General features: G+C 42.2%; 1 protein-coding gene across 5 annotated transcripts in view; it reads right to left on the bottom strand.

Annotated features, from left to right (window-relative positions):
• loco (regulator of G protein signaling family member locomotion defects) overlaps positions 1–26,968 on the bottom strand; it is a 45,930-nt gene that overhangs the window by 10,806 nt on the left and 8,156 nt on the right. For 2 of the 5 annotated variants that reach the window (XM_022062280.2, XM_022062282.2), the window contains exons 2-4: positions 9,557–9,706; positions 933–1,052; positions 109–513 (exon numbers count right to left, since the gene is read on the bottom strand). In XM_022062280.2, the coding sequence (XP_021917972.1) occupies positions 109–513; positions 933–1,052; positions 9,557–9,706 (675 nt within the window). The remainder of the gene's footprint in view (positions 1–108; positions 514–932; positions 1,053–9,556; positions 9,707–26,968) is intronic. The other 3 variants (XM_022062283.2, XM_087354688.1, XM_022062281.2) reach the window with 2 other exon arrangements.

Raw genomic sequence — 26,968 nt, 5'->3', positions numbered from 1 at the left:
TTCATAAACTTTAAGGCTCTTCAACATGTTTCTGGTCATAAGAAAATACTTCTGCACAAATGGTTTTCACTGATGTAACTACAGCAACATTTTAAAGTGTGGCTTTACCTTGCTATGATTTGGGGATTCACCAGTGCTATGAAGCTGCAGCCCTGCATCTAGATCATCCCCACCAGCACAGGGCAATTCCTGTCCAGATAACTCCCGAACAAGGCACTCCTTGTAAAGCTCTGACCTGAGGAACCGGGGGTAGCTGTCAAATTTCATTAAGTTGAAGATTTGCTTTTGTGCCTGAAGAAACAACGTAGGAGCCGCTTCTGTCAGACCATCTTGTGCAGCCTGGCGTGCATGGGAGTCTACATTTACAGGCTCAAGTGCACCCAGGCACAGGTGGCGTTCAAAGATGTCCCTTGCAGAAGACGCACGCTCAGTAGGACTACTGAGGGATCGATACTTCTCACATGCCACCCAGAAGTAGATGTTTTCATGACTGAACTCTTTTTTCAAGAATTCCTGCAAACATAAATGAAATCATTCAGATGTAGCATTTTCGTGCATACAAACTATTTGGAAAATACTTTAATGGCCAAGTAGAAAAAAAGAAACAAAGACTAGAGACTATAAAGTGTCACTGTGGTTAAGGAGCCATTCTTTCCATAGCTGCGCATGCAGGAAATCGTAATGAGAAGATGAGGTAGAGATCTGCTTGCTGGCAGCTGATATTTAAATCAGGGAAGAAGAGTGACAATCCTGAGGTCTGTTCTGGTTCCTAGACTGAATCCAAGCACAGCACCATGCCCTAAAGATTGGCATGCGGGTAATGTAACAACACAGTATCAACTGAAGACGCTATTTAGCAGAGTCTAGATCCTGTAGCTGTACATGTGTCAAATTATCATGACCCCATATGTGGAAAGAGCTTAACAACTCACAGCAAATGTGTGTAACCCTGCTGGATCTCCCAAAAGCTTCTCAAAAGATGCAGCCCATCCTGCAACACCACGTGCGGGTTCATCTTGTAACAGTTCCACGCCTGATGTGTTGCCCTTGTGCTGAAGCAGACATATGCAGACGTAAATAAGCCTCATGTATAATTATCAATCCAATAAGAACAATATTATGCAGACAGAGATAGAATGCTAATCAGTATATGAATGCAGGGTTGATGTGGTGTCATTATGATCCCTTACAAAGTTCCTATTACCCAAACACCAAATTCATAATAATTATCAAGTTATCCTTTCTTTCATTTAAGTATCAATGAATACTAAAAAATTGTTCAATGATACTGATGACAAGCACATAAACAAAGAACTCTGTGAAGTCTGAAGGTTTCTGATGGTAGATTATAATCTGTAAAAGTGGTATTTTGGAGGATTAGAGGTTTCCATGGCAGTGAGTCTGAAGATGGCTGTCTTCTGAGTTGTGCCATGTAGTCTGGTAGAAGTTTACCAACGCTTCAGAGGTCCTTGCTGTCTCCATCATCAGGACAATGATGGAGGCAGCAAGGACCTCTGAAACGTCAGTAAACTGCTACCAGAAGACAGCCATCTACTGGTAATTTGGACTTCGTTTTGGAAGTTGAATTTTCTTTGTTGAAGTCTGAGGCTTGCCACTCAGGGGGCTCAACAGCTAGGGTTTCTGTCGTTCCCCTTAACATGTTGTAGATTTATTGACACACAAACAATGAACAAGTCCAAAATACCACTTTTACAGAAAACCTTTGTTTCTAGAAGGGAGGTGCAGGTACTAAAATGTGACAAGAGAGACGAAAACTACAAGTTTCTGACATATATAAAGCATTACACTAAAGTTTAAATAAAATCATTGATCCTGTTTCAATTTACATTATGCTTGCCTTACAGCAACAGACATTCATATTTATTTTACTTTTGTGCTTTAAGGAAAAGGTGTTAGCACACTGTATAATGTAGTCTGTCAGAAGAAAAGCTTTGTATAAATGTAGTGTATTCACATATATTTCTCATTTTAACTTATCTGTACCTGATAAGTCACTGAACTATGACAATTTTATAAGTATTAGCCAAGCAGACGAACATTTATAACAAAGTTGACAGCATAACTATGGCACAATTCAATAAACTGCTAACAGCCATGTCATCAAAAGCTGGCGCAGTTCCTATGCTGATACTTCTCAACACACAAAAGAAGTTCAAATATCTTTTGCTGATGTGTTTATAGTCTCCCAATTTGCTGACTAGTCAGTTATCACCAGCGCTCCAGAAACACATCAAAATCTACCAGTCCTTGATAACATCCACTTGCAGTATGCTTCATGCAAATATTTATCAAACTCGCTGGGTCCTTCAACCCATCCATGATAAGTGGGTGAGTGTATTCCTGGTATTCTGGTTAGAACCATAAGGTTGGAAAGCAGACTGCATAACATCAGGTCATGATTTTATTTTCAAGTTTGGCGGGGCATGTGCAAACATGTGTACACCGGGTATTGGTTGGGAAGCCGGAGGGGAAGAGACCACTGGGGAGACCTAGACGTAGATGGGATGATAACGTCAGGCGAGATCTATCGGAGATAGGAGTTGAAGGAGACTGGATTTTGTTGGCCCAGGACAGGGTCCAGTGGAGGGCTTTGGCGAATTCTGTGATGAATCTTCAGGTTCTGTAAGCCATCTAGTTAGTTGGTTAGGCAAGTTCAGACAGAAAGAATCACACTTTTGAGAGACATTAAATAGCATAATCCTTTGGACAATGTAGTAAAGCCTTGCTGTCATTGTCCAAACTTAATACTCTTCTCCATTCATATCAAGACAATAAGATTCTTGGAAAATATGTCTTGGAATAATCTCTGGTAGAATTTTGAAGGTAAAAAGGGGCGAAGTGTAAGAATGTTGCTTTGTTTCGCAGATACTGATAAACTGAGTACAAACATAAATTTCAAAATGGTAAGTAAATACTTGTCCATACAGCTCAACAGTTCCTTCATTTCACACAGAAATCATACATATCCAGAAACTATAATAATGTCATATTGAAGAACATGAAATTTTGCAATGTTAATCATTCTGAATATATTTTTTTATTACAGCCCATGTAAGAAATGCTAGTCTAAATCACAGAACTCCTACAAGTAGCTGCATGGTTTAGTGGACATTTACATACCAACTAGTGTTCTCCCACGATACTGAGAGGAGACTCTGCTACAATTTTTTAAACAAATGGATTCCATTCCATTCATAACCACATTTTCCCATTAGCCATAAAGGGCATTCTGTACTGAAGCATAATTAATAGACATGAAAGAATCTTTTAATAAGATTATCAAATTATAGGTAAATTATCATGAGGTATGCATTGTATTTCATGACCACTGCTCTAAATGTTACAGACTCCAATTTATTATAAGACCAATGACTTTTAAATATCAGATTGGCAGGCTACCAACTTCTTCCTGGAAAACTAACCAACTCCCCTGCTGGCTCAACAATTATTTACCATAATGGAGTGCATAAACAGTCAGAACGGTTGATAACGGTCCACAGAAAATCCTCACGCTGCTCATAAAGTGCCCGTACACAATCTGAAAGTCAGAGTGTGGAGCGCAGTTTGTGCCCAGAAAGTAATACAGCAATTTGTTTGACAAAAAAAGTTCGATTAATTCTTTATAAATTGACTAAAGACGAAAAATGCATTCATATCATGCAGGACAATGCTACAGTCCACAGCTAACTAATCTATGAATGCATTGGGTAAAGTTTTTGGTGAGTGAAGGATTGCGGTAGGTAATTTTCGTTGTTCCAAGAGATTTTCTTTTTCAAGATCTGCGACCTGAACAGACGCAGGAGGAGGAGGAGGTTCCAGAACCATTCGGCAATGAGAGTACAGCTGAAAGCGGTCGCTGTCACGTCCACGTGGTTGTGAAGTGGCGACTGAAATATTTGAGGAAGAATCAGGTTGTCATGCATACCACAGTCCCACGCAAAGGCTGAGCTGCAGCAGGCAACACGTGGCAATACCAGCAATCACAGAGAGTCGAAAGTCGGAGCACACATTTTCTCAGGAGTTCTTTGCGACACCATGATGCACATGGCCAGAAGTTATGCTTTCACGTACTTATTTCGTTAAATATTTCACATATCGATAATATTCCAAATCAAAATGTTACATAAACGAAATCTGGATGGAAGTGGTAGTGGCCTAATTTATGGTGCTCTCCCGTGATTTTCTGGAGGGACCGTAGAAACCACGAAAGATTTTACTCAATCTCCGAGCTTTAACGACGGTTCTCAAACGTATCGGCATGGACTCGGGGATTCTGGACATCTCATTAAAGATGGCGGGTCTTAAAAACAGCCCTCTCAAAGGCTAAATAAAGCACTAATTCATATTTGTATAAGTGCACACTATACTTTAAGAAACACGAAATCTTCTGAAATGTTTCTGAAGTCAGATTACAGACTTTTAAAGCACAATGCCAGTGCAAATCACTTAAAAAAACAGTTTCCCTTGAACGTCTAGCCCCGTCAGTGCAGTACAAATATTACAGTGATAATGTGAATTATAATACTGACTACTCCTTGCTCGAAAACAAGGAGTTACTGGATTGCGTATGATGTAAAAACTACACATTCTCTTTGAACATCACAACCTACATATTTTTATATCAATTTCCATTTGCTCCTGGTATTTTACACGGACATTTAAAAACAAATAGTTGAATAACATATAACCTCACATTTCAAACGAGTATTCGTGTGAATTCCACGTAAGCATTAAAAAATACAATCTTCGCCTTCGTTTTGCCATAAAACCTAGTTTCACATCTCGGAAATTTCATCAACATTAATTCATGTTTTTCCTCAGATAAGGTACATATACTTGTCTCTTTACTGAACACACGTGTGACATACACAACTGTACGGAATGCACGGTAGAGAAAAGCCAGGTGTGAGCTTACATCACCTCTGGGACATGGGAGCGCTTTCAAGTGCGCGTATCTTGTTGCGCAGTGCATTCACAACGATTCTGAGCTGTTTCCATTCCACCGTGTCCAGACAGACTCTGGTCCCTCCCTCCGTCGGGTGTTAGGGGTAAGGCGGTCGGTGAGTGAAGCTAAGCACTCACGTCCGTCTTTGTGGCATGGTGGTTAGTTTCACATTGGTACAAAACAGAATCCCCACACCAGGCACAAAACCACTTCCGCGGATAATCACGCAGCTTCCGCAAATTTTGACATAAAGAGACGCTGAAACGCAAGTGTACACAAGACAATCTAATTTCTGTTTTCAGAAGGATTCAGATTCAAAGTGTTGGAGGCAAAGGTAAAGTTGACTCCTCACGCTTCACCAAGTACCACGTCACTGAAACTTATGGGGGCGTGGAGATATAACTCCACGTATTCTTAACCTCCGCAGTATATTGGAGTAAGTGGTTATAGCTTTACCCCTGAAGAAACAACTCCGAATCCCATGTTTACATAGTTTTGTATGGGTGTGAAACTCGGTCTCTGATACTATGGGAGGAACGTACACTGAGGGTGTTGAAGAGAATATCTGGACCTAAGAGGGATGAATTACTCAGATTCTGGAGAAAGTTGCATAGTAAGGAGCTTCATAAGTTGTATTTCTCGCCAAATATAATTACACAGATCACGTCAAGGAGGATGAGATGGGCAGGGCATGTAGCCCGCATGGGACAGAAGAGGAATGCATACAGGGTTTTGGTGCGGAAACCAGAAGGGAAGATTCCACTACGAAGACCCAGATTTAAGTGAAAAAATAATAATAAAATGGATCATAGAAAAATAGGATTGGATGGCATGAACTGGATTCATCTCGCTCAGGACGGGGACCAGTGACTGGATTTTGTACACACGATAAATGAACATTCGGATTCCATAAAATGTTGGGAAGTTTTTGAGTGGCTGAGCGACTATCGGATTCTCAGAAAGGAATCGGCTCAAAGCAGTAATACAAACATTGTGCCATGTCATGTTCTACATTCCTGGCTTAGGCCAAAAAGGATCTATGGAATGTTCATAAATTCTATCCTATTCTATTAGGAAACTTCAATTTTTTGTCCAGTAGTGATTAAGTCATGGAAGACAACCAGTGGCTGGCTCCTGTGAACACGGCAGTTCCGTAAGAGACTAAGTATATTTCCACTATCCGAGCCACTGTTGGCTACTTAAGAACGATTCTGCGCACGAAATTCGCCTAGGTACACAGAGCAAAGGACACACAAAACAGACAAACCCTTGCGTGCGCACATCCTGACGGACGGGCGCTCGCCCTGCGCGGCTGCAGATACGCACAGCTATTCCACGAAACGGAGCGTAGTTTGCAGTTCACGTACGTGACGCACTTCGGAGCGTAATAAACTGCCACGTTATCTCCACGACTTCAAATGCAAGGATGCACCTCAGTCAGGTAACGTCGGAGAAATGCGACAGAATTTAATTTGAGTGACGTCGGAGCGGGGGGATAAAATGCACGCAAGGAAAGCGAGGCGACATGTTTAAAACTTACCCGGTGTCCTACGCGAGCGATTAAATGCGAGCGGTGCGAGTTGCATGGGTGAAGCGGAAATATCAAACTGGCTGTTTGTGTGGCGCTGTCCTATGTTACAGCGAAGCGGTCAGCGGCCAAAGCCGAGATCAAATATTTTGATATTTCCGCGCAGGTCGCTGCGCATGCGCAGTACAGGGAAGGTGCATGCGCAGAAAGACCGTGTGCTTCTATTGCAGTCTCTCACGTAGGACACAACAAGCGATTCCCTTATGTCATATGACACCCCATGCTGCTTATGCAGCTCGCACAGCTCGCTTGTTATCGCTTACGTAGGACATTGCCTTAGAATTATTTACAGCTGCGCAGTGTTAAAGAATGGTGATTTCTGTAAAATAATAATTTCTAATGCACTCTCCAGGTCAGCATGTGAGTACCCCCGTGCGCAACACGTGATCGTAGAAACCCGATTCTTTGTTGTTTTAAATTCGCTTTACTTTCATTGCAATGCGGCTTTAAACGTGGGTCTCCTCTACCCAGCAATCGTTAACATTCTAAATCGCAAACCCCACTTCCTTTTAATCGGTCAGCGAACCCTTGTTTCGGACAGAGATGTCTTTCGAAAGCGTTTCAATTACTACATTCACATTGTGACGTCTTCCGCATTCCTTAGTAATGCATGCAAAAGTAACCCACTTTAACTGTTGATCATTACTGTTACAGACTTCCTCCCTTCGAGTTTTCCTAGGCGCATCTTCGTACAAACTTGCATCTGTAAACAACCTCATAAAAATTCAATGAAACTCGTCACAGACCTTAATCAAAATATTTTTCCTCTGGATGCTCTGATGCTAGTTCCAAAAACAAACAAATTACCAGAGAGGCACTAGAGCACGTGGTCATGGGTGATGACATCATCGTTCCATGTCAGCAATTGGGGCATCCGTGACGCTATTACTGGACGTGGTCCCCGGCGGCATAATGCCAAAAACAATTTTACCGAAATGCCTTACAACCGATATACTGATTGCGAAAAATGGGTACAGACCGATATCTGTGGAAAATAGTTTACGAAAACCCTGGCATTATTAGAATATGCAACGGATCATGGACAGAGCCGTCAACCTTATTCTGCCTCTCTCATCTACTCATGCGTCACGATATTACTTTACGGTCTAAGACAGGAAGTAAGCGCTTCGAAGAGTCATCTGTGGCACAAGGTACACACCCAAATTTAATTATTTTCATGCAGCCTTCCACAAATCATGATATTCGCACAGACGAGTTGTATTTGCGAAGGGGTAAGACAGGTTAGGTTATGTTAGGTTGGGTTTGTCTGGCCAGGTTTGTAATGCGCAAGCGCAGAGTACCATACTTAACGTAGTCATGATCGTTCCACCTCACGAATTAAAGAGAAGGTTCAACAACGCTAACACCGAATTTCGTAACCAGACACGATCCTGTGCCAGTTCCATCTACTTCCCATCTTTACGATCTATTTCCGTAAGTTCTGTCTCAATCGAACCCACACATCTCCTTCTCGGTCATCCAAGTGGACGTTTTCCCATGAGGGCTCAACACCAAAATTCTTTACACATTCTCTGCCTTTTCTACATGGCCAGCCCAACGCAGTCGACCCAAGATTTTACTCTGAATACTGCACCCACCTCAAATGTACGCGCAGCTGCGATTGTGGAATCTTTGATGGCATGTGAAAGATGTCTCTAGTAAGTAAAGTTTGTCCCACTATACGCCATGTAGGCGCTTGGGGGGAGTGGAGGTATAGCTCCTCTCTTCCTTGACCTCGGCACTAGATGGGGGTGAGTGGTCAGCATCACGCCCCGGCCGGCTTTACCCCCTGGAAAGGACCCCCTGTACCCATTGTAGAGGAGGCTGGGTGGGCCCCAGAGGCTAGAGGAAAAATCCTCTGCCCCCGTCGGGGATCGAACCCCGGTCGTCCAGCCCGTAGCTAGTCACTATACTGACTGAGCTATCCCGGCTCATAAGATGTCTTTAGTTGCAAAACCATTGTTAACTTCTCTGTTAATTTGCATGTACGCAATACGCGTGACACTCTCACAATTTCTAACTCACGTCGTCATATGGATGTGATCTTTGGACGATAACGAACGGATATCACGTAGCATGCTGATTGAGGATAACAATGCACCAATACGCCACATCCGGAAGTCATACTAAAAGAAATGTAATCAAAACTTGTGTCGGCAGATACATCTGATGAACTGCCTTCACTTTAGCTCCGGTACGAAAATTCTTTTTTGTTCCATAGGCCGTTTATGAGAAAACTGCAGACCTCCGGACGTCACAGAAATGAAACTTTCATACCGACAGAAACCTGCCGTGATTAGTGCAAAAACATCCCGCACATTACTTAAAACAAAGAAGTGGATGCTCACAGCCGCGAGAGATGTTCACATAGTAGCAGCTCAGTTCCTCCACGCCATGGTAGTACACCAGACTCATAAATATTATCGGAACTGCGTTATTTGCCACCACGCACACACCTCATTGTCCTTGAGGTTCCTTTGATTTCAAGCTAGTCACACGACAGATACCGATATTGGGCGGGTAATCATAAATCACTTTTATCTGTATTACGTTAAGCAATTGCAACATCAAAACTGTTGTAAAAATTAATGAGACCTACGTGCTGTTGGACCTTTCGATTTTTTCAATCCCAAAACGACTTAACATTCGAAGACATTTCATATTTCGAAGGGAGGGACGATCGTGAACCACGAAATGTATTTATATTAACACGAAACTCAAACGGCAAGAGCCGGGGACCACAGAATTTACGGGCGGGGCAAGGCAAACCGATAACTTGGGGGGGGGGGGGGGCGTGAAGATGACCACTCACCTCCAACTTGCGTGAGATTCTTAAGAAGCAATGCCACATGACAAAACACGCTGTTATTCAATTTGTATTCGAAACATTTTCGATATGTTGACGACAGTAACAAATTAGCACGTATTCCACGTTCGTCTTGTTCCGTGTCTGTAGATGAGATGCACTTCCAGCAGATATTTATTCCAGACGCTGCAATTACCTTACAAAATCCTCCTTCATCCGCGGAGGACCGCCGACGAAGACTCCGACAAAAGCGTCTGCCAGCTCGGGGTCCAGTTGTGGCTCGGACAAACGTCTTGCTCGCAGTAACCGCTGCTACGCCCCATCTTTTCAGCTGTGGGCGTTTCTGCTTTAAAAACACCTTCGTGATAACCATTTCGGTTACGTATCAGAACAACACGCAAAGCATAATGCACATTAAAAGGGCGTACGGACAAAGACTTCTCGACTGCGGACAGCAGAATGAAAGAGTTGATGAGAGAGCCGAAGTGATCCAGGAAGCGACTCGGCCGCAATGAGATAAAGCCAACAGATAACACGTCCCTGTCGCTCCACTGTGCGCCATCGCACTGCGCTGCTTGACATCGAGTCCATCACACAGACAATTCCTCTGCCAGGATTAAACATGGCCATAATTGTTACAGAATTTTTTTAAAAAGTTTTTTTAACGCAAAGGATAATTTTGTAAAATAAGAGGTAGGCCTACGGACTTCCAAAACAGTTCTGGCTGAATGCTGAAAAACATTCTTCCTCATTTTCTACGAATGAATGACAAAGAGTTCGAAACTTACTACATGCGTGTCCATAATGCGATGAAAACTGTACGACGCGCATGCGCGTGTTATACCGCTTGGGGAAAAAAACATTAGACAATCTTTTGCAGCACCTAGCAAAAACAGAACACGTTCGAAGTGCGAATGAAGAATATTTCTATCATCGCGTATAACCATTGGCACTCCCGTCGGCATTTGAAGGCACACTTTGCGCCCCAAACTTAGTCCACACTTGTTGCAGTCGGCGGGAAGCATATTTCAGTAACTCCAGGCTGAAACGGTTCACACTTTATCGTGTTTCAAAAATTTCCGTATTTTAATTTAACTTGAATTATTATGGACGTATCGCAACAAAGTTTTTAATACATGTTCTGAAGAAACTATAAACGACTGGTTTTGATTAAATTTGGACCACGGAATTTCTCTAAAATTTCTCGAACAAATCTTATTTCCGCCTGACCTATACTTCGTGGACTACCACTACGTTACAAGAGGGCAAACTTCCATTCTTAGACATATTTAAACGAATATTCAACACACTTGAAAAAACATGGCACAAACTGCAACCTTCAACGAGACGAATATTTCATGTTACATATATTTTATTCGTGTATTACTTTTCAGATACTGTCAAATGCCGACAATACAAAATCTACACTTCGTAATTCGAGGGCTTGGTGTCGCCACCCACCTCACCAGTTCGTGCGTCCGTCACGTTGCTATTCCAAACTTTCGAAAATTAAAATACGCGAGAATGGACAATGACACGATGTTCATACCAAATGTGAAAATCGGCCAAAAACTTTAAAATCTGAAATGAAGTACACACAAGTTTACTTCTTCCAGAAATCAGGCTGTTAAGACACTGATTGTGCCGGCGAGGAACACTGAGGTAAAAACATGTCAAATTTAAAGCAGTCGGGATAAATCAGTAGCCGAAATTGATCAGTAGTTCCTGTTAGCTCGGCTTACTACGAACGATGCGAGGAAAAACAAAATTTTTCTCGAAAAAAGTTGTAAATACGAGGCAATTTCGGCGGATCGCTTGGATTTTCTGACCTTCAGCAACTGAAAACCTAGCCCAAAAGCTCTCCAATAAATAACACGTGAAACAGTTTTGTGAAGTGCCATCCAGATAATTTTCTGGAAGCCGAGGCTATAAAGTAGAATCCAATTTGGATGGAATTTCACAATTTATCGTCCCCTAGAATTTAGTCTTACAACTGGAAACCGCCAAGTTCTTATATTTGCTGCAATCGTGAACTCGTAAAATGAAAGAGAAGACTAAGACAAGACTGCTCTCTCTCTCTCATCAACACTGCATGAAATTATTTAACACTGGGGTGGGAAATATACTAAAAGGATTAGAATATCATAAGAAAAGGCGTAAATCTGACTGCGTTGCAGAAGGAAGTGTTACATAGACGCTTCACACTAAACAGTACAAAAATTTGGAATATAAATTTCAACCCATAAAATCAAAATAATGGTCTTTGTGAAATCAGAAGCAGTAAGACACGCACCTAAAACATACAACGCAACACTGGAGGGAACACATTCAAGGTATCAAGAAGGGCAAAGCATAGATTCCAAAATCACAACACTTCAAAACACTCGGAACTTTAAACAATCTAAAATAAATATATTCCGAAGAACATCAAGACTAAAATTATACAAAACATTCAGTGAGCAGGATTTGAGGTTGCCACGGAGGTGAGTCCGAAGATGGCTGTCGTCTGGGTCTGGTAGTTTACCAACCTTGCTGCCTCCATCATCGTAAGGATCTCTGAAACGTCAGTAAACTTCTACCAGACTACACAGCGCTACAACCAAGACGACAGCCATCTTCAAACTCACTGCCGTAAAACCTCAAATCCTCCAAAACAATTCTGTTCCGACCTTTCATGACAGCGACATTCGGCCAGTGAGAGAAAAAAGACTACGAGCTTTGGAGATAACGTTTTACTAAAAACAGCAGGATACACCGTTCTCGACCACAAAAGCAATAAAGAAATTTTAGAGAAACTCGAGGTAGCAAGAGAAACTATATAGGCCTACGAGGAACGTCCACAGAATGGTAGAATATTACAAATACCCAAGGGCAGGACGACGTTAGTAGGAAGATGATGTCCTGACGTCAGCTACGCTCACTAAGGACCTAAAGGAAACTGAATTAGAACTCACCCGTCCCCTCTTGCTAGCCGCTCTGCCCCTCATCTCTCGACAGTTAGAGAACCGGTGACTGTTCCTTACTGACTACAAGCATCTCCCTCGCTCGCTCATTCCCATTCCGAATTTCCCACGTCAAACATTCCCAAGAAATTGCGATAATAATGACGTCCTGACCCACTTTCTCCACCAATTACCCTGCCTCACACACACTCCGAAAACAGAATAACGACACTGTTAACATCTGGGCGGCGTGTGGGACGAACGAATGCAATCTTCATCGTTCGGACGGTTTTATTCTAAAACTGGACAACGAAAGCTGACACTGGGACATTTTAGACGCGCAGAAGAGTCCAGATAGTTATAAACACAATTATGCACGTTCTACAACCTTCCCGATGTCCTGACTGTTGGTAGCTTAAAGGGTTAACAAAATCTACTTTGGGACCAATTCCAATTAATTAATTAACAAAAAACGCAGAACGGGTCAGGGGAATTCGAAAGGAATTTCTTAACGCTATCTCAATTGCCGCGATGTGTGGCTAGACTTGTGAATGGCGTGGAAGACAAGGGTCATGGCCTGCTGTAAAAGGACTCAGGAAGACCCCAAATCAAGACAAACGTCCTCCGGGTTGAGAATCGAACTCTAAATGCGAAACCCTGTTCCAGAATTTCTACAACGTACCCACTCTTCTCGGCTGAAATACAGCTGGTAAATGAATGATTAATAATTTACAACCTGTATGACACAGGAAATTTTTACTGGTTTACTAATTAATAACAAACAACAAACTGATAAACGGACTAGTAACAGTCTAACTGGCATTCATGATGTTCCTGAGTAAAATCCCGATTTAGTACCACAACATAGCCCGTAGTCCCTCATCCTTCTCGACCAAAGTTCGCACAAGTAAGAGAAACAATTTTAATTCTGAAGATACTTCTGGTTTGAAAACGTAGGTGTCGTGTTGTTTCGAATGATATCGAAATATAAATTGAGCCTAGTAACATGTGACGTTCTCAAAGCGGCGAGAATTATGATGGCTGTCTTCTGGCTTTTACACCATGTAGTCTGGTAGAAGTGTACCGACGTTTCTGAGGTCCTTGCCGACTCCATCATCAGCGCACTCATCCCAGAATTCTACCACATAACACGGCGCTACAGCCCAGAAGACCAGCCTTTACCACTCGTCTATCTAAGCTACATAACAAGCGACTTCAAATAAACACCCGGGTTACGAACACAGAACACTCATCTGACAGAAACCACTGTTCAGGATATGTAAGTCGAACGGACGGAGACGCCATATCTAAAACAAGTGCTTTTGGTTAAAGACTGGGCATTAAAATGGAACAAATAGGAACCGGAAGACAGGCCAAACGCAGAATACACATAGTTTTCGACTATATTTAACCCCAAATTTAAGGTAAGCTAACGTAATGAGTTTCTTCGCCGATTATTCAATGAAATAAATTTACTAAAAAAACGAGCAGATTAACGAATAAATCCCAAGTTACTTTAAAGAAAACAAGATCATACCCTGAGGTAGATAAATTCAGTCATCACCCTCTCACCCTACTACTTAAATATCCATTTTTTATTATCCTGTTGCCTACATCTAGGTCTCCCACCTAGTCTATTCGCTTCTGGTGTCCCATCTCGTCCTCCCTGACTCTATTCGCTGAGGCGTACAAATTATGATGCTCCTTATTTATCAGCTTCATGTAGCCTCCTGCCTCTTGCGTCCTAACACTTCCTCGAACACCCTCAATCTGCGTTCTTCCTCTCGTGCGAGTGACCACGTTTCAAATCCACCCAAATCAAGCAATTAAAAAAATGAACGATCGAAACTTTTCGCAGTTACAGGCTACAAATGACAAAGTTCAAATACTTTGGAACATCAATAACAAATCAAAATGACATTCACGAGGAAATTAGGAGGAGACTAAATTCCGGAAACGCTTGCTACTTCTCAGTTCAAAGTATTTTGTCTTTCCGTCTGATTTCTGAAAACCTAAAGATTAAAATATACAAAATAATTTTGCCTGTTGTTTTGTATGGGTGCGAAACATGGTCTCTCACTCAGAGGGAGGAACACAGATTGCAGGTGTTTGAGAATCGGGTGTTGAGGAGGATATTTGGGCCTAAGAGGGAAGACGATGGGGCATGGAGAAAACTGCATAATGATGAGCTTAAAAATCTGTACTCCTCCCCCGATATTGTCAGGGTGATTAAGTCGAGAAGAATGAGATGGGCTGGGCATGTAGCGCGCATGGATGGGACAAGAGGTGTGCACCGGGTATTGGTTGGGAAGCCGGAGGGGAAGAGACCGCTGGGGAGACCTAGACGTAGATGGGAGGATAATCTCAGGTGGGATCTATGGGAGATAGGAGTCGAAGGAAACTGGATTTTGTCGGCCCAGGACAGGGTCCGGTGGAGGGCTTTGGTTAGTTCGGTGATGAACATTCGGGTTCCTTAAGCAATCTGGTTAGTTGGGCTACAAACGTCCGCTATTAAAATCCTATGTTGCTACAGGAGAACTACAGTTAACTGCTCTCACTAACAATGTGCAAAGTAAATTGGCATACTTCAATATCAGAAACTGTACACTAGCAATAATTAGACCAATTTGTATCTCTCACTACATCGAAATTACGTCTTCTTTAAAGCATCATAGAAAGACTTAACGTTCTGCAGTCACAATGCATGGTTCGCTAACAGTGGAAGGCTAGCCTGCAATCCATTTTCACTTCATATAGTTCTTATTAACGAGTAGAAAAATTTCCTTTCTCAGCTGTTGTGTCGCAACTCATACCTCAGAAGCCTCAAACTGACTGCAGTATTAATTAATGCATTTACGTAAAAGCCATGAATACAAAGAACTGTGGCGTTCTATTACTTCCTTCTGCAAGCGTGACTTAAGACGATAATATTTAAAGAAATGCATGACAAACATTTGTACAGCAAAAGTTTCGGACCTACACACATTATCCTAAGACGCAACACAAATAAAACGATACGCCTCTGATATCCACCCAATGTAGACACTCACTTGGTCTCTTGCAACGTCCACTGCATGAAACAGTCCCATATCGATGACAAATTCTTCATGAAGCAATGAAGAACACGCGACGCTAACAGAAGGCAATTGCGTTTTAATTCTGGAGCCCTCGCTGAACGCTGACGGTCCTCAAACACCGCCAGATCGCCTTAACAATCCTTACTTCCCGGAAACAAGCCGACCGCACACACAATACAGAACGCTTTGCACAGCACCACAGAAATTACAACCTAAATGCCACATCACGTTACCCAACTCCAACGACCTCACAACCCTCAGTGAATCATTGCGAAGAAATTGCCTGATGTAAAATGACTTCAAGAAAACAGAATTACGCGTCCGGTGTACGTCATCATCCTGCCTGCTTGCTGTTACGTAACTCGCCAGCTGGAATTCCAGTGACTCTCGCGTCGTTCAAAGCGCCACGTTCTACACGATCGGCTTATCAGCAGGTTGTGGCCAATGCAGACCAATGGCTTTGTCACGAGTTTCAAAATAAACTACAGCTCAAGAATTATTTACAATTTCAAATTTGTAAGACTTGAGGTTCTCACAGCGGTGAGTATGAAGCTTTCTGTCTTCTGGGTTGTTGCGCTGTGTAGTCTGGTCGATGTTTGCCAACGTTTCGGAGGTCATACTGCCTCCATCATCAGGGCCCTGATGATGGAGGCAGTATGACCTCTGAAACGTTGGTGGACATCCACCAGACTACACAGCGCAACAACCCAGAAGACAGAAATCTTCATCGCCCTGATGACGGAGGCAGTATGACCTCCGAAACGTTGGTAAACATCGACCAGACTACACAGCGCAACAACCCAGAAGACAGAAATCTTCAATTTCAAATTTGCTTCATTTCTTAACCTTTTCCTCCCTTATACACTGAGGGCACAGGATATCATTTTATTTATTTCGCAAATAATTTGAAGTTTCTACTTGCTTGAAAATCCTTTTTCGTTGTCCTTGGCAGCGTTGAAGCCCCTAGGGCAATTACCAATATTTACTGAACCAAGTCTTCGTTCAATTCACGTGTTTCTCCAAATTCTTAGACCAATATCGTTCAATCCCGCCTCCTAAAAATCTCACCGATATTCTGCGTACTTTTTAAAAAAATTAAAATAGACCGGAACAAAGAAAAAGAAAGGAGAAATTTTAGTGAAAGCCATGCTACCTGGGCAGGGACGATCATAGTCGGAAAATTAAGACTAGGAAACAAAGAACGGATGTTGGCAAATATTCCTTTGTAAATAGGACCATAAGAAGCTGGAGCCATTTACCTCCAGGCGTGCTAGAGTCTTTCCCCTGTAAATTAGGCACCTTTAGAAAGAGGGCCAGAAGCAAAGGGTTATTAAGTGCGGATTAGATGGTGATAAGGGAAGTGAAGTGTCTTAGTCTCCAAGTGATGAAGGGCTGTAGTTTCTTTGGGATAAAAGTTTCATGTACTGAGGTCTGACTTTATATTCTACTCTAAAGTATTGTGATTAATTAATGGATGCGTGTTTTTGAAATGTGTATTTGTTTTTGTATTGTGTGTCCGTGTAAGGTGGAATGTTTTTGTAGGGGTGGATGTCTAGTTATGTGTGTGAGGTGTTCTATGGAGTGTACTTGTTTATATTATATGTATTTTGTTGTAATTGTGTAGTGTAAGGACCACTGCCACTGGGTGCAAACCCAATTGCAGTAAATAAATAATATTAATAATAAAACACAATTTGAAAAAAAAACCCTTTATTATACGACTTGACTACCGTTCTCTACAAGACATGCTCTGAACATTCTGACTGGAGTATTTCTAAATAACCATAACGATAAACAGAGTCGTGATATCATAACAGATCACGGTTTTCAAATACGGGTCCCACAGACCATGCCGGTCCGCATTCAAACTAATGATAATCCAAACACATGATACAGACGTCAGAATACCTGAGGACAACTGATCACAATGCTGTGGTGTTGCGGGAACCTGAACAACTACATCGCAGAATTTTTCCCATTAAAAGCATCGAGTTAAATCGTGTTTAGTATCCACTAGAACACAATATTTTCATTCTGTGGCATGACAGAATTATACGTTTACTAGGGACCGACCCGTTAACTCAACGGGAAATATCAACAGTCCAGGGGTTCTCAAACTGCTGTGTAGTATGACTGCGTGATTAAAAGATATTTACCGCCGAAGTTAAATAAAATTGTAATTTTTAGTACACAATTAATAAGAATAACAAATTAAACGAATATGTTGAAGAAAGTATATCAAATCTAAAACTTCTTGACGATGGTGAAGAGTCAATTGAATAAAAATTTTCTTGGATATTATCCATCGTCTAGTAAATATAAAACGTAAAACGACGTTTCGGAGATGGGACTCTATCTCCGTCTTCAGGTTCCTACACAGTTGGGCCCACTAGATAGAGCTAATCCCTATCTCCGGACAAAGTAAAAAAGTGAAAGTCCCGGAATAAAAATACATCACCACACCATCCATCCGTGGGACGTAAAAGAATAGTATGTAGAAATCAAAATTCATAAACACGATAAAGCCAAAAAAACAAAAACTCACAAAAGGTGGGAATAAATACACATGAATATCAGCTCGAAACTCGATGCCCAACTTGGATTTCTTCAGAGATTACAGGTATCCAAATAGGAGATAAATCCAAACTAGGCTAGGTTTTATATTTACTAGACGATGGATAATATCCAAGAAAAATTTTATTCAATTGAAGAAAGTAACTGAGAAATATGCCAAATAAATTAACATGAAATGCTCTGAAAATAACTCAGTGGCCCGCGATTCGCTGAGATAGAGCGAGTGTGCCACAAGTCTTGAAGGTTCGTGAGGTGGAGTTTACTATAATAAATGGCGACTTGCACATTTAGGCAGCAGGGTCTAACATATAGTTTCTGTCCCAGAACCACGTATAAGCAAACAGCGCCTCATTAACAAAATAAAAGCCTGGTTAGCCCTGTGGGTCGTGTCATATTTCTGAAACTAGCAAGATTAACAAAACACGCAGACGTTTCGATACAGCATTTAACTGTCGATTCAACAATTTCTGAATGACACCACTTCCGTGTGAACCATTTGGACAGAAATTTTACTGAAATGTTCTACGTGGACAGGCTCCTGTTTTGAACAGTCTTCGACTTCTTTGCAACCGAATTCCCATAAGATGACAAACTGTCGACACTTACATTATATCTGGCACCAGTGTATAGATATAATACAGCGTGTTTCAAAAGTAGCTTTACAACTTGAGGGCGAGATATTGGTGAACTGATAGGGGAAACATATAATTTCAGAATACAGAAATGTAGTCAAACCCTTCAAGTTTTATGTCCATCGGATTTTTATGGTTCAATGTGACTTCCATTTGTTATGCGGCAAAAGTCCCATCTGTAGTCAATATCTTGCCACGCGCGGTGTAGCATCTCCTGTGTCTCTTCAGCAACTGCGGCGGTAATTCGAGTTCGGAGTTCGGCCACATTTGCAGGTAAGGGTGGCACGTACATTCGATCTTTAACAAATCCCCACAAGAAAAATCTAAAGGTGTTAGATCCGGGAAACGAGGTGGCCATGCTATTGGTGGGGCCCGACCAATCCACCGACCTGGGAAACGGTTGTTGAGGTACTCGCGCCCTTCTCCGAGGTAATGAGGGGGTGCACCGTCTTGCTGAAAGTGAATGCGTCCTTCCTGGTCGTCTTCGTGAAGTTGAGGAATGAGGAACTGTTGGAGCATGTCCAGATACACAATGCCGGTAATGGTCTCCGTGAAAAAGAAGGGACCGTACACTTTATTTTTCCTGAGGGCGCAAAACACATTAGCTTTTGGACCGTCACGAACATGTTCCAGGAAGGCACGTGGATTTTCACTACCCCAAATCCTGCAGTTGTGGGTGTTGACCTTACCAGTGACATGGAACGTGCTTTCGTCACTGAAAAGTACTGAGTCCAGAAATCCTTCGTCGTCTTCAACCCGCCGCAACATTTCCGTACAAAATTCCTTACGAGCCAGTTTATCACCATCTGAAATGGCTTGAACCATGGATAATCTGTACGCTCTTAAGTGTAAACGTCTTCGTAACACTCGCCACACACTCACATGTGGAATCCCACTTTCCCGAGATGCATTTCTCGTTGACTTGCGCGGACTTCGAGCGAAACTCTCCCTAATCTGTTCCACGGCGTCTTCAGAAACACGTGGCCTACCGGCTTTCTTGGTATGGCACATGAAACTTGATGTGTTTGGCTAAATTTTTGCATTTAAAAATATTGCGCACGTCCTTTAAATAAATTTATATTCCCCTGCAAAGTTGTAAAGCTACTTTCAAAACACGGTGTACATGAAAACGGCCCGTGGAAATCAACGGGAAACTTATGTAGAGTGAAGCAGTAACGCCGTGGCTACTCCAGGACAACTCATAAGCACTGCGAATTTGTGTCATAGCAACCGAACTTGATTAAGTTAATTATAAGTACTGCCTTACTACTTGGAGACACGTCTGTAATCATTTATACATGTCACATTAATAAAGGAATTTTATGGCCAAGAAATAATTACGTCCGCCATATAAGTCAGTATAGTGACTAGCTACGGGCTGGACGACCGAGGTTCGATCCTCGACAAGGGCAGAGGATTTTTCCTCTAGCCTCTAGGTTCAGACCGGCTCTGGGGCCCACCCAGCCTCCTGTCCAATGGGTATCGGGGTCCTTTACTGGGACTAAAGCGCGGCCAAGAATGAGTAGGAGCTATATATACCTTCTCTCCCCCCAAGCGTCAACATGGCGTATAGTGGGACAGCTTTACTTTTTACTTTATATCAGTGAAGACATTGAAGCACTGGTTAAAACTCGTCAAAGTGAACAGTCTACATAATGTAAACACGAACGAACGTATTTTGCAGTGCAGCCTCAGTCATATATGAATCGCTAAATTCCTGCTTATTTTCTAGAACAATTATTGTACCTAATTCCACTGCAGAGCTCTTGAACGCCATGATACTGGACTGGCCTATGCGTTCATCTTTAAACCAATTTACATTCTACGATCAAAACTAACATCGCATAATCACATCCATACATTATCACCATTCACAAAAAGAAATTGGCGCACGGCCTACTATAGGGTTATCGAAAGGTCACGCAGACCATATTATTTATTTAGTGTTCTGTCTGATGACAGGTTCATATGAACAGGATCCTTCCATCCTTTTCTCGGACTGGGACCTTTTCATATACGTTCTTGGCAGATGATCCAGAAGTGGTTTGCCATTGCCTTCTTCTGTGTGTGAATGGAGTAATTGTTGGGATGCCACGGAGGAAAACTCCGTGTTGCCTAGACCACGGCCTTGCCCAACACAAGTTATAAATCTGAGCAAAACCGGGAACTGAACCCGGGACCCCAGGAGTACAAGGATAGTGTTCTAACCGTAGACCACCGTGGCTATACAAAGACCATATTAAAATATTTATCGATGGTTGCAATTCAACACAATTTGATCATATTTTTTAACACACAATATCTCTGACACACAGACCACTTCATATAATCTGCTCTCGCCAGTCCGTTCGTCAATTGTCTTCGAACAGGCGAAGTGCGAGGATGTCTTTTTCGTAAGTGCAACGAGCCGTTCATCGTCGAACACTACCTGGCATCCGTTTCTAATTTAACTTGACAAAATGATATGTGTTTAACTCTTTTCAGTCTAATCACAATAAAATTCCTATTAAATATTAAAATATTACTATAATTAACATTTAAATATTTAAAATATATTATATGATGTTCTCTATCGAAATGTTCGATTTACATTAGAACATCAATTTTTACACGACATGTTTCGGTTCTAAAAGAACCATCTTCAGGTGTATAAAATTTTTATATAAACTTAAATATAATTTTTTAAATGCAACTTTTAGTCGGATGTTTATCAGATTTCAAATGCTGTTTTCTTCTAGATTTATTGTATTTTTAATATCGTATTCGAAGTTGTTCCGTATGTACGTCGTGCTTAACATGATTTTGTGTGGGTGAACGTTTTTGTTGTTGTTTTTGTATCATCCAGAGATGAAGTTGTGGAGGAGTTACGTCTATCATATGTCATCTCTTGACAAAATGAGATTAAAGGGGAAACATTTCCAGATTCTCCTGTGCCAAACAAACCCACAGCATCTCGTCTGGTGAACCGTTTCAGTGACACAGGAAGCGGGCAGGACAGAAAAGATTCCGGTCGACCTTCGGTGTCAACTGACGATAGTTCAGACATGTCACATTCTCCACAAAATCACTGAGAAAACTTCTTCTGAGTGGATTATCGTATGGAAGTGTACACAGGGCTACAAGCATTTTAAAACTATTCACTATCTGGACTTTTTCCGACGCCCTTGTTTAAAAGAAGAAATCACGACGTTTCGGAAATTGGCTGTTTCCGTATTCAGACGAGAGGTACCTACTCTGTTGGGTCCGTTAAACAGAGCTAGTCTCCATCACTGGACAACATACGAGGTGCGATCGGAAAGTTTCAAGACTGTGTCAATAGAGGGCGAACCGGATGTAGTACGAGCTTCTGCCGCTAGGGGGTGCGGCCTACATTCATAGTGAATCAGTGTGCCAGCCGGCATCATCGAATTAGCTTTTGTTTCTTAGTTACGGGCGTTTTGGTAGTGCATTACACCGACCCTCCTGCGATTTCGGAATGGCGTGTGCATCAAATTTTGCCAAAGACTCGCCAAAACGGCTACGGAAACCTATGAAATGCTAAAGCAAGCATTTGGGGAGTCCGCAATGGGTCATGCACAAACTTTTGTGTGGCATTCACGTTTTAAAAATGGCCGAACCTCTGTCGATGATGACGAGCGTTCTGGACGACCATCTTCGAGCACAACGCCCGAAAATGTTACGAAGATTCGGCAGGCCATTCACGAAGATCGACGTCGTACCATCAACGACTTGTGCGACATTGTTGGGATAGGCTATGGGACCTGTCAGATGATTCTAAAGGAAGAACTCCACATGCGACGCATCGCAGACAAGTTTGTGCCAAGGCTCCTGTCTGAGGACCAGAAGCAGAATCGACTTCTCGTTTGTCAGGAGCTCAAAGATCTTGCCGGATCGCCGGATTTAGCTCCGTGTGACTTCTTCCTCTTCCCAAAGATGAAAATTCAGCTAAAGGGAAGGAGATTTGAGACGATAGAAGAGATTCAGGCAGAATCGCAGATGGTGCTTGACAGGCTGACAAAGAAAGATTTCCAGGGATGCTTCCAGGCGCTGGGATCGTTGTGTTCACTCCCAGGGGAACTGCTTCGAGGGTGATGGATGAATTTAATACCTCGTATATCATCCAAGTGTCTCAACATATCCACCTGGGTACAGATCTTGTCAGCAGATGATAGTAAGAATATGGCAAAATAAATAATTATAGGACCACTCATAAAACTCTAAACAACCAGCAGCAAAAACCCAACAACTGACATCGAATCAAACCGAAATGAGGGGGGGGGGGGTCGACCTGTACCCAGGTGGATATGTTGTCCAGTGACGGAGACTAGCTCTGTTTGACAAACCCAACTGAGTAGGTACCTCTCGTCTGAATACGGAAACAGAGACGGTTTCCGAAACGTCGTGGTTTCTTCTTTTAAACAAGAACGATGGAAAAAGTCCAGATAGGAAATAATTTTAAATGTAATCCACCATCGTCAGAACCCTTTAGAATTAAATTTTAAAACTTCGTCCATATCACGTAAATGTGCACAAACGCATGGAACACGAAAAGGAAATAATTAATTCGGTACTGTAATTGTTTTCAAGCTTTATTCAAGGGGGGGGGGCACACATTCTAGATAAAGTTTTCTATTAAGGTACATACACAGGTGGAGCCATACAGCAAATTCAGTAATTGAGCGAGTTGTTCGGTGGTCGCATTATTTCTCTAATTTTGTGGCCCCCTCGTTCCCCAGATTTCTGTCTTTGGGGATTTTTGAAGGACAAGGTGTACAAAAACAACCAGCATACATGAAAATAATTCAAATATAATACTGAGCTGTGTATTTCGAACGCCATTGCAGGAATTCTCCACCGGGTTGCATCATACACGAGGCAAAGAGTAAATGCATGCATCGCTGAACGCGGTGCGCCTTTTCAACACTTAAGTAAAGTAAGTAAAGTTTGTCCCGCTATGTAGGCGCTTGGGGTGAGTGGAGGTATAGCTCCTCTCTTCCTTGACCTCGGCACTAGATGGGGGTGAGTGGCCAGCATCACGCCCCGGCCGGCTTTACCCCCGGGAAAGGACCCCGGTACCCATTGTAGAGGAGGCTGGGTGGGCCCCAGAGCCGGTCTGGACGCAGAGGCTAGAGGAAAAATCCTCTGCCCCCGTCGGGGATCGAACCCCGGTCGTCCAGCCCGTAGCTAGTCACTATACTGACTGATCTAACTTATTTATTTTTTCTGATTTACATGCATTTTACGTTTTGACAAACAGAATATGTATCAGTAAAGGGTTGCGTGATTTTTCTATCACTCTCTATAAATATGTACTTCTTTTCAATACTGCAAAACATATTCTTACGCGTGTACGCTCAACAACCTAATTTCGCAGCTTTCGTAAGTCTCATAACAAAATTTCTGGTTGTACGGACTTCAGGGTAAAGAGGGCTCTCGACTGAGCGGTCGTACACCCCCGCAGGCATTTCTGTTCGCTGAAAATTCCAACTGCCTTGCAGAACGATACTGGTATTTACTTAACGTGGATAAATACGCCAAAGTGAAACCATTTCACTGCAAACACAGTTTCGTGGACCGAATCCCTCTTACGAGTCACAACGGTACATCTTTCCAATCCTGTGTGAAAGAAATGTCACTATTTAAAAATCAGTTCCTGCCATTTACTCATCAGAGGCCCACTTAGTCCCACTGACGGGAGGACATGACAGTAGAGACTGCCCATTTGACATGTGACCGTATTTCGTGAATGCCTCTCTAAGCTCAGTGAACAACAATATTTCACGAAGTTCATCTCCATGAAATTTCTTCTCAACTTCCCTGCTGATTCACCTCTCTTTGGTTCATATATTCACGTCATCAATTTTTCTTCACTCATATGTCAACATGGCGTCCAATCGACTATCGTAGCGGCGTTGTGTCGATGAGAACATTCTACCTTCCTGTAGGTTAGCTTTGGTCACGCTAGCTAAGCACATTATCTTATTATCTATGCTAGTTAAATAACACTGTATTCAGCAAGCAGAGACTGTCCCTACTGGATAATTCTTTGCACGACCACCAATTCTAAACAATGAATGCTACGGACGTCATCGGGATACCCACAAAAAGGTCTCAATTGGTTGTCGGCTTCACGCATGGGACAGATAAGGCTCGCTTCCTGAACAGACGGGTCAGTTTGTGCTGTCGGAATCCATTCATTCACTAAACGAGGCAATCGTTCAGATACACTCCACATGCATCGATATTATCTGTTTTCGGGATGGAGAGAGAAAAACCTTCCTTAACAACGCTTATTTTATTACAAATTCTTCCTTCTACAGAGACCAAAGCAACGATAATCAGACAATTTGTGACTTCGTTTAAATCTCTGACCAGTACAAATGTTCACTCCAGGAAAGACGGCATACACAGATAGGCCCAGACCTTAGATTTCGTGCAGTAGCCATGTTCTTCAAAAAATAAGAGAATAAAATAAAATCGATCAATTTTTATAAGATTAGTATATAATAATACCTCAGGACACTATATGAAACGACGTAGATATTTGTATCACCGACCTCAGACGTTCGTGCGAACTCCAAGTACACATTATACTGCGGTCAACAACTAGAAACAAAGGAACAATTAAATGCAAATGTTACATTTCAGGAACGCGTTAAATTGCAACATGAGACGATGTGACGTACCCTAAGCCTGCATGAAGTTATGTCCACCCACAAGCCCATACAGCGTAGAACCCACGAGACCAACATCGAAACCCCCACACATCATAACAGACCAAGTGCTTAAAAAAAGGACGGGGGAGATCCCCGCTCTTTTAGGTCATCCAATTTCAGTTAGTTAACCTGATTTAGACCTAGTTTATTTCGAAACTAAATTATTATAGGATGTCCGAGCTCAAAAACGTGACCCTGGGCTCAATTCACGCCTTAAAGTCCCAATAAGCATACCGGTATGTCCGAAAGTCAATCATTACAAAGACATTTTAAGGCTGTTTACTGGAGAACAGCGTAAATTATTCCAGCAGTGACGTCATTCCGTGTCAGGATCCCCGACATTATCGTGAAGGTACCTGCATTTCTCGATCAACATTTCCAAAACAGTTGGGCTGTACGGCAGGGTCCGGTTGCTTGGCCACCAAGGTCACCTGACCTAATTCCTTTGGTGTATTGCAGCAAAGTAGAACACTATGGCTGTTCATAATGGATGCATGAACTCACAAAAGAAACAATCAATTCTCTCGTCTAAAATCAGTTACTTCAACTTCACAAAGGGTCACAACTGTCACAAAATAAGGGAGATTATTTTGAGCATTCCATTAGGACAACCACTAGAAATTACTTAAATAAAATTTAATTATTACTACAGTTTTATGTAAATTATTTTTAATAAAATTAGTGAAATGAAAACTACTATCACAGTTGATGATATTTCAGGTTCTCACGTCGGCGAGTATGAAGATGACAGACTGTCTTCTGGAATACGTCGTGTACAGTCCGCAGACCAGGAGAAAATCCCTGCTAGGAATTCGATACACGCGCATGCGCAAGATTTCGCGGTGAGTTACGACCCATCTTAAAAGCATTCGTTCCACAACCACTGAACGAACAACAGACGACAGGCTTTCATGTGTTCTAATGGGTACAGCTTTAAGATTACCTCACAGTGGCACAGCGATTTAATCTAGAATATTATCGCAACACCCACAGAACACATTAGAGCTGTACAGTCCACAGACCAGGAGAAAATCCCTGCTAGGAATTCGATATACGCGCATGCGCAAGATTTCGCGGTGAGTTACGACCCATCTTAAAAGCATTCGTTCCACAACCACTGAACGAACAACAGACGACAGGCTTTCATGTGTTCTAATGGGTACAGCTTTAAGATTACCTCACAGTGGCACAGCGATTTAATCTAGAATATTATCGCAACACCCGCAGAACACATTAGAGGTGCACTCACTACACGCTACTCTTAACTGCTTGATGTTTTCAGTCTGTGTAGTAGCGTAAAACTCTGACGTATCACACTTCCCACCAATAGCAGCCCTCTAGTCCACCAGGCAGTAAACATTCCCCCCGCACCGCACCAGCAGGGATTTTCTCGTCATCTGTGGACAGTAGTCTGGTAGAAGTTTACCGGCGTTTCGGAGGTGCTTACTGCCTTCATTAACAGAGCGACTGATAATAAGTACTATATCCAATTGCTCCAGTGATATCAACGTTAACAATTACTGCGCTCAAAATTACGTGCAAAGTGATTCATTCACACAAGCGCTGGGACTTCAGGTCATAGGTCGTGGTAGGCGTTGACTATTGGAGTACTGCCGACTATAAAACACAGGAGACTGCATATTTTAAACTCGAGAATCTTTTAGAAC

The sequence above is a fragment of the Zootermopsis nevadensis genome, unplaced genomic scaffold (assembly GCF_977971745.1).
Source record: "Zootermopsis nevadensis isolate Lab colony 2312 unplaced genomic scaffold, Znev_1.0 Znev_ptg000002l, whole genome shotgun sequence".
NCBI classification, from domain to species: Eukaryota; Metazoa; Arthropoda; class Insecta; order Blattodea; family Termopsidae; genus Zootermopsis; species Zootermopsis nevadensis.
This window is presented reverse-complemented; position numbering and strand designations above follow the sequence as displayed.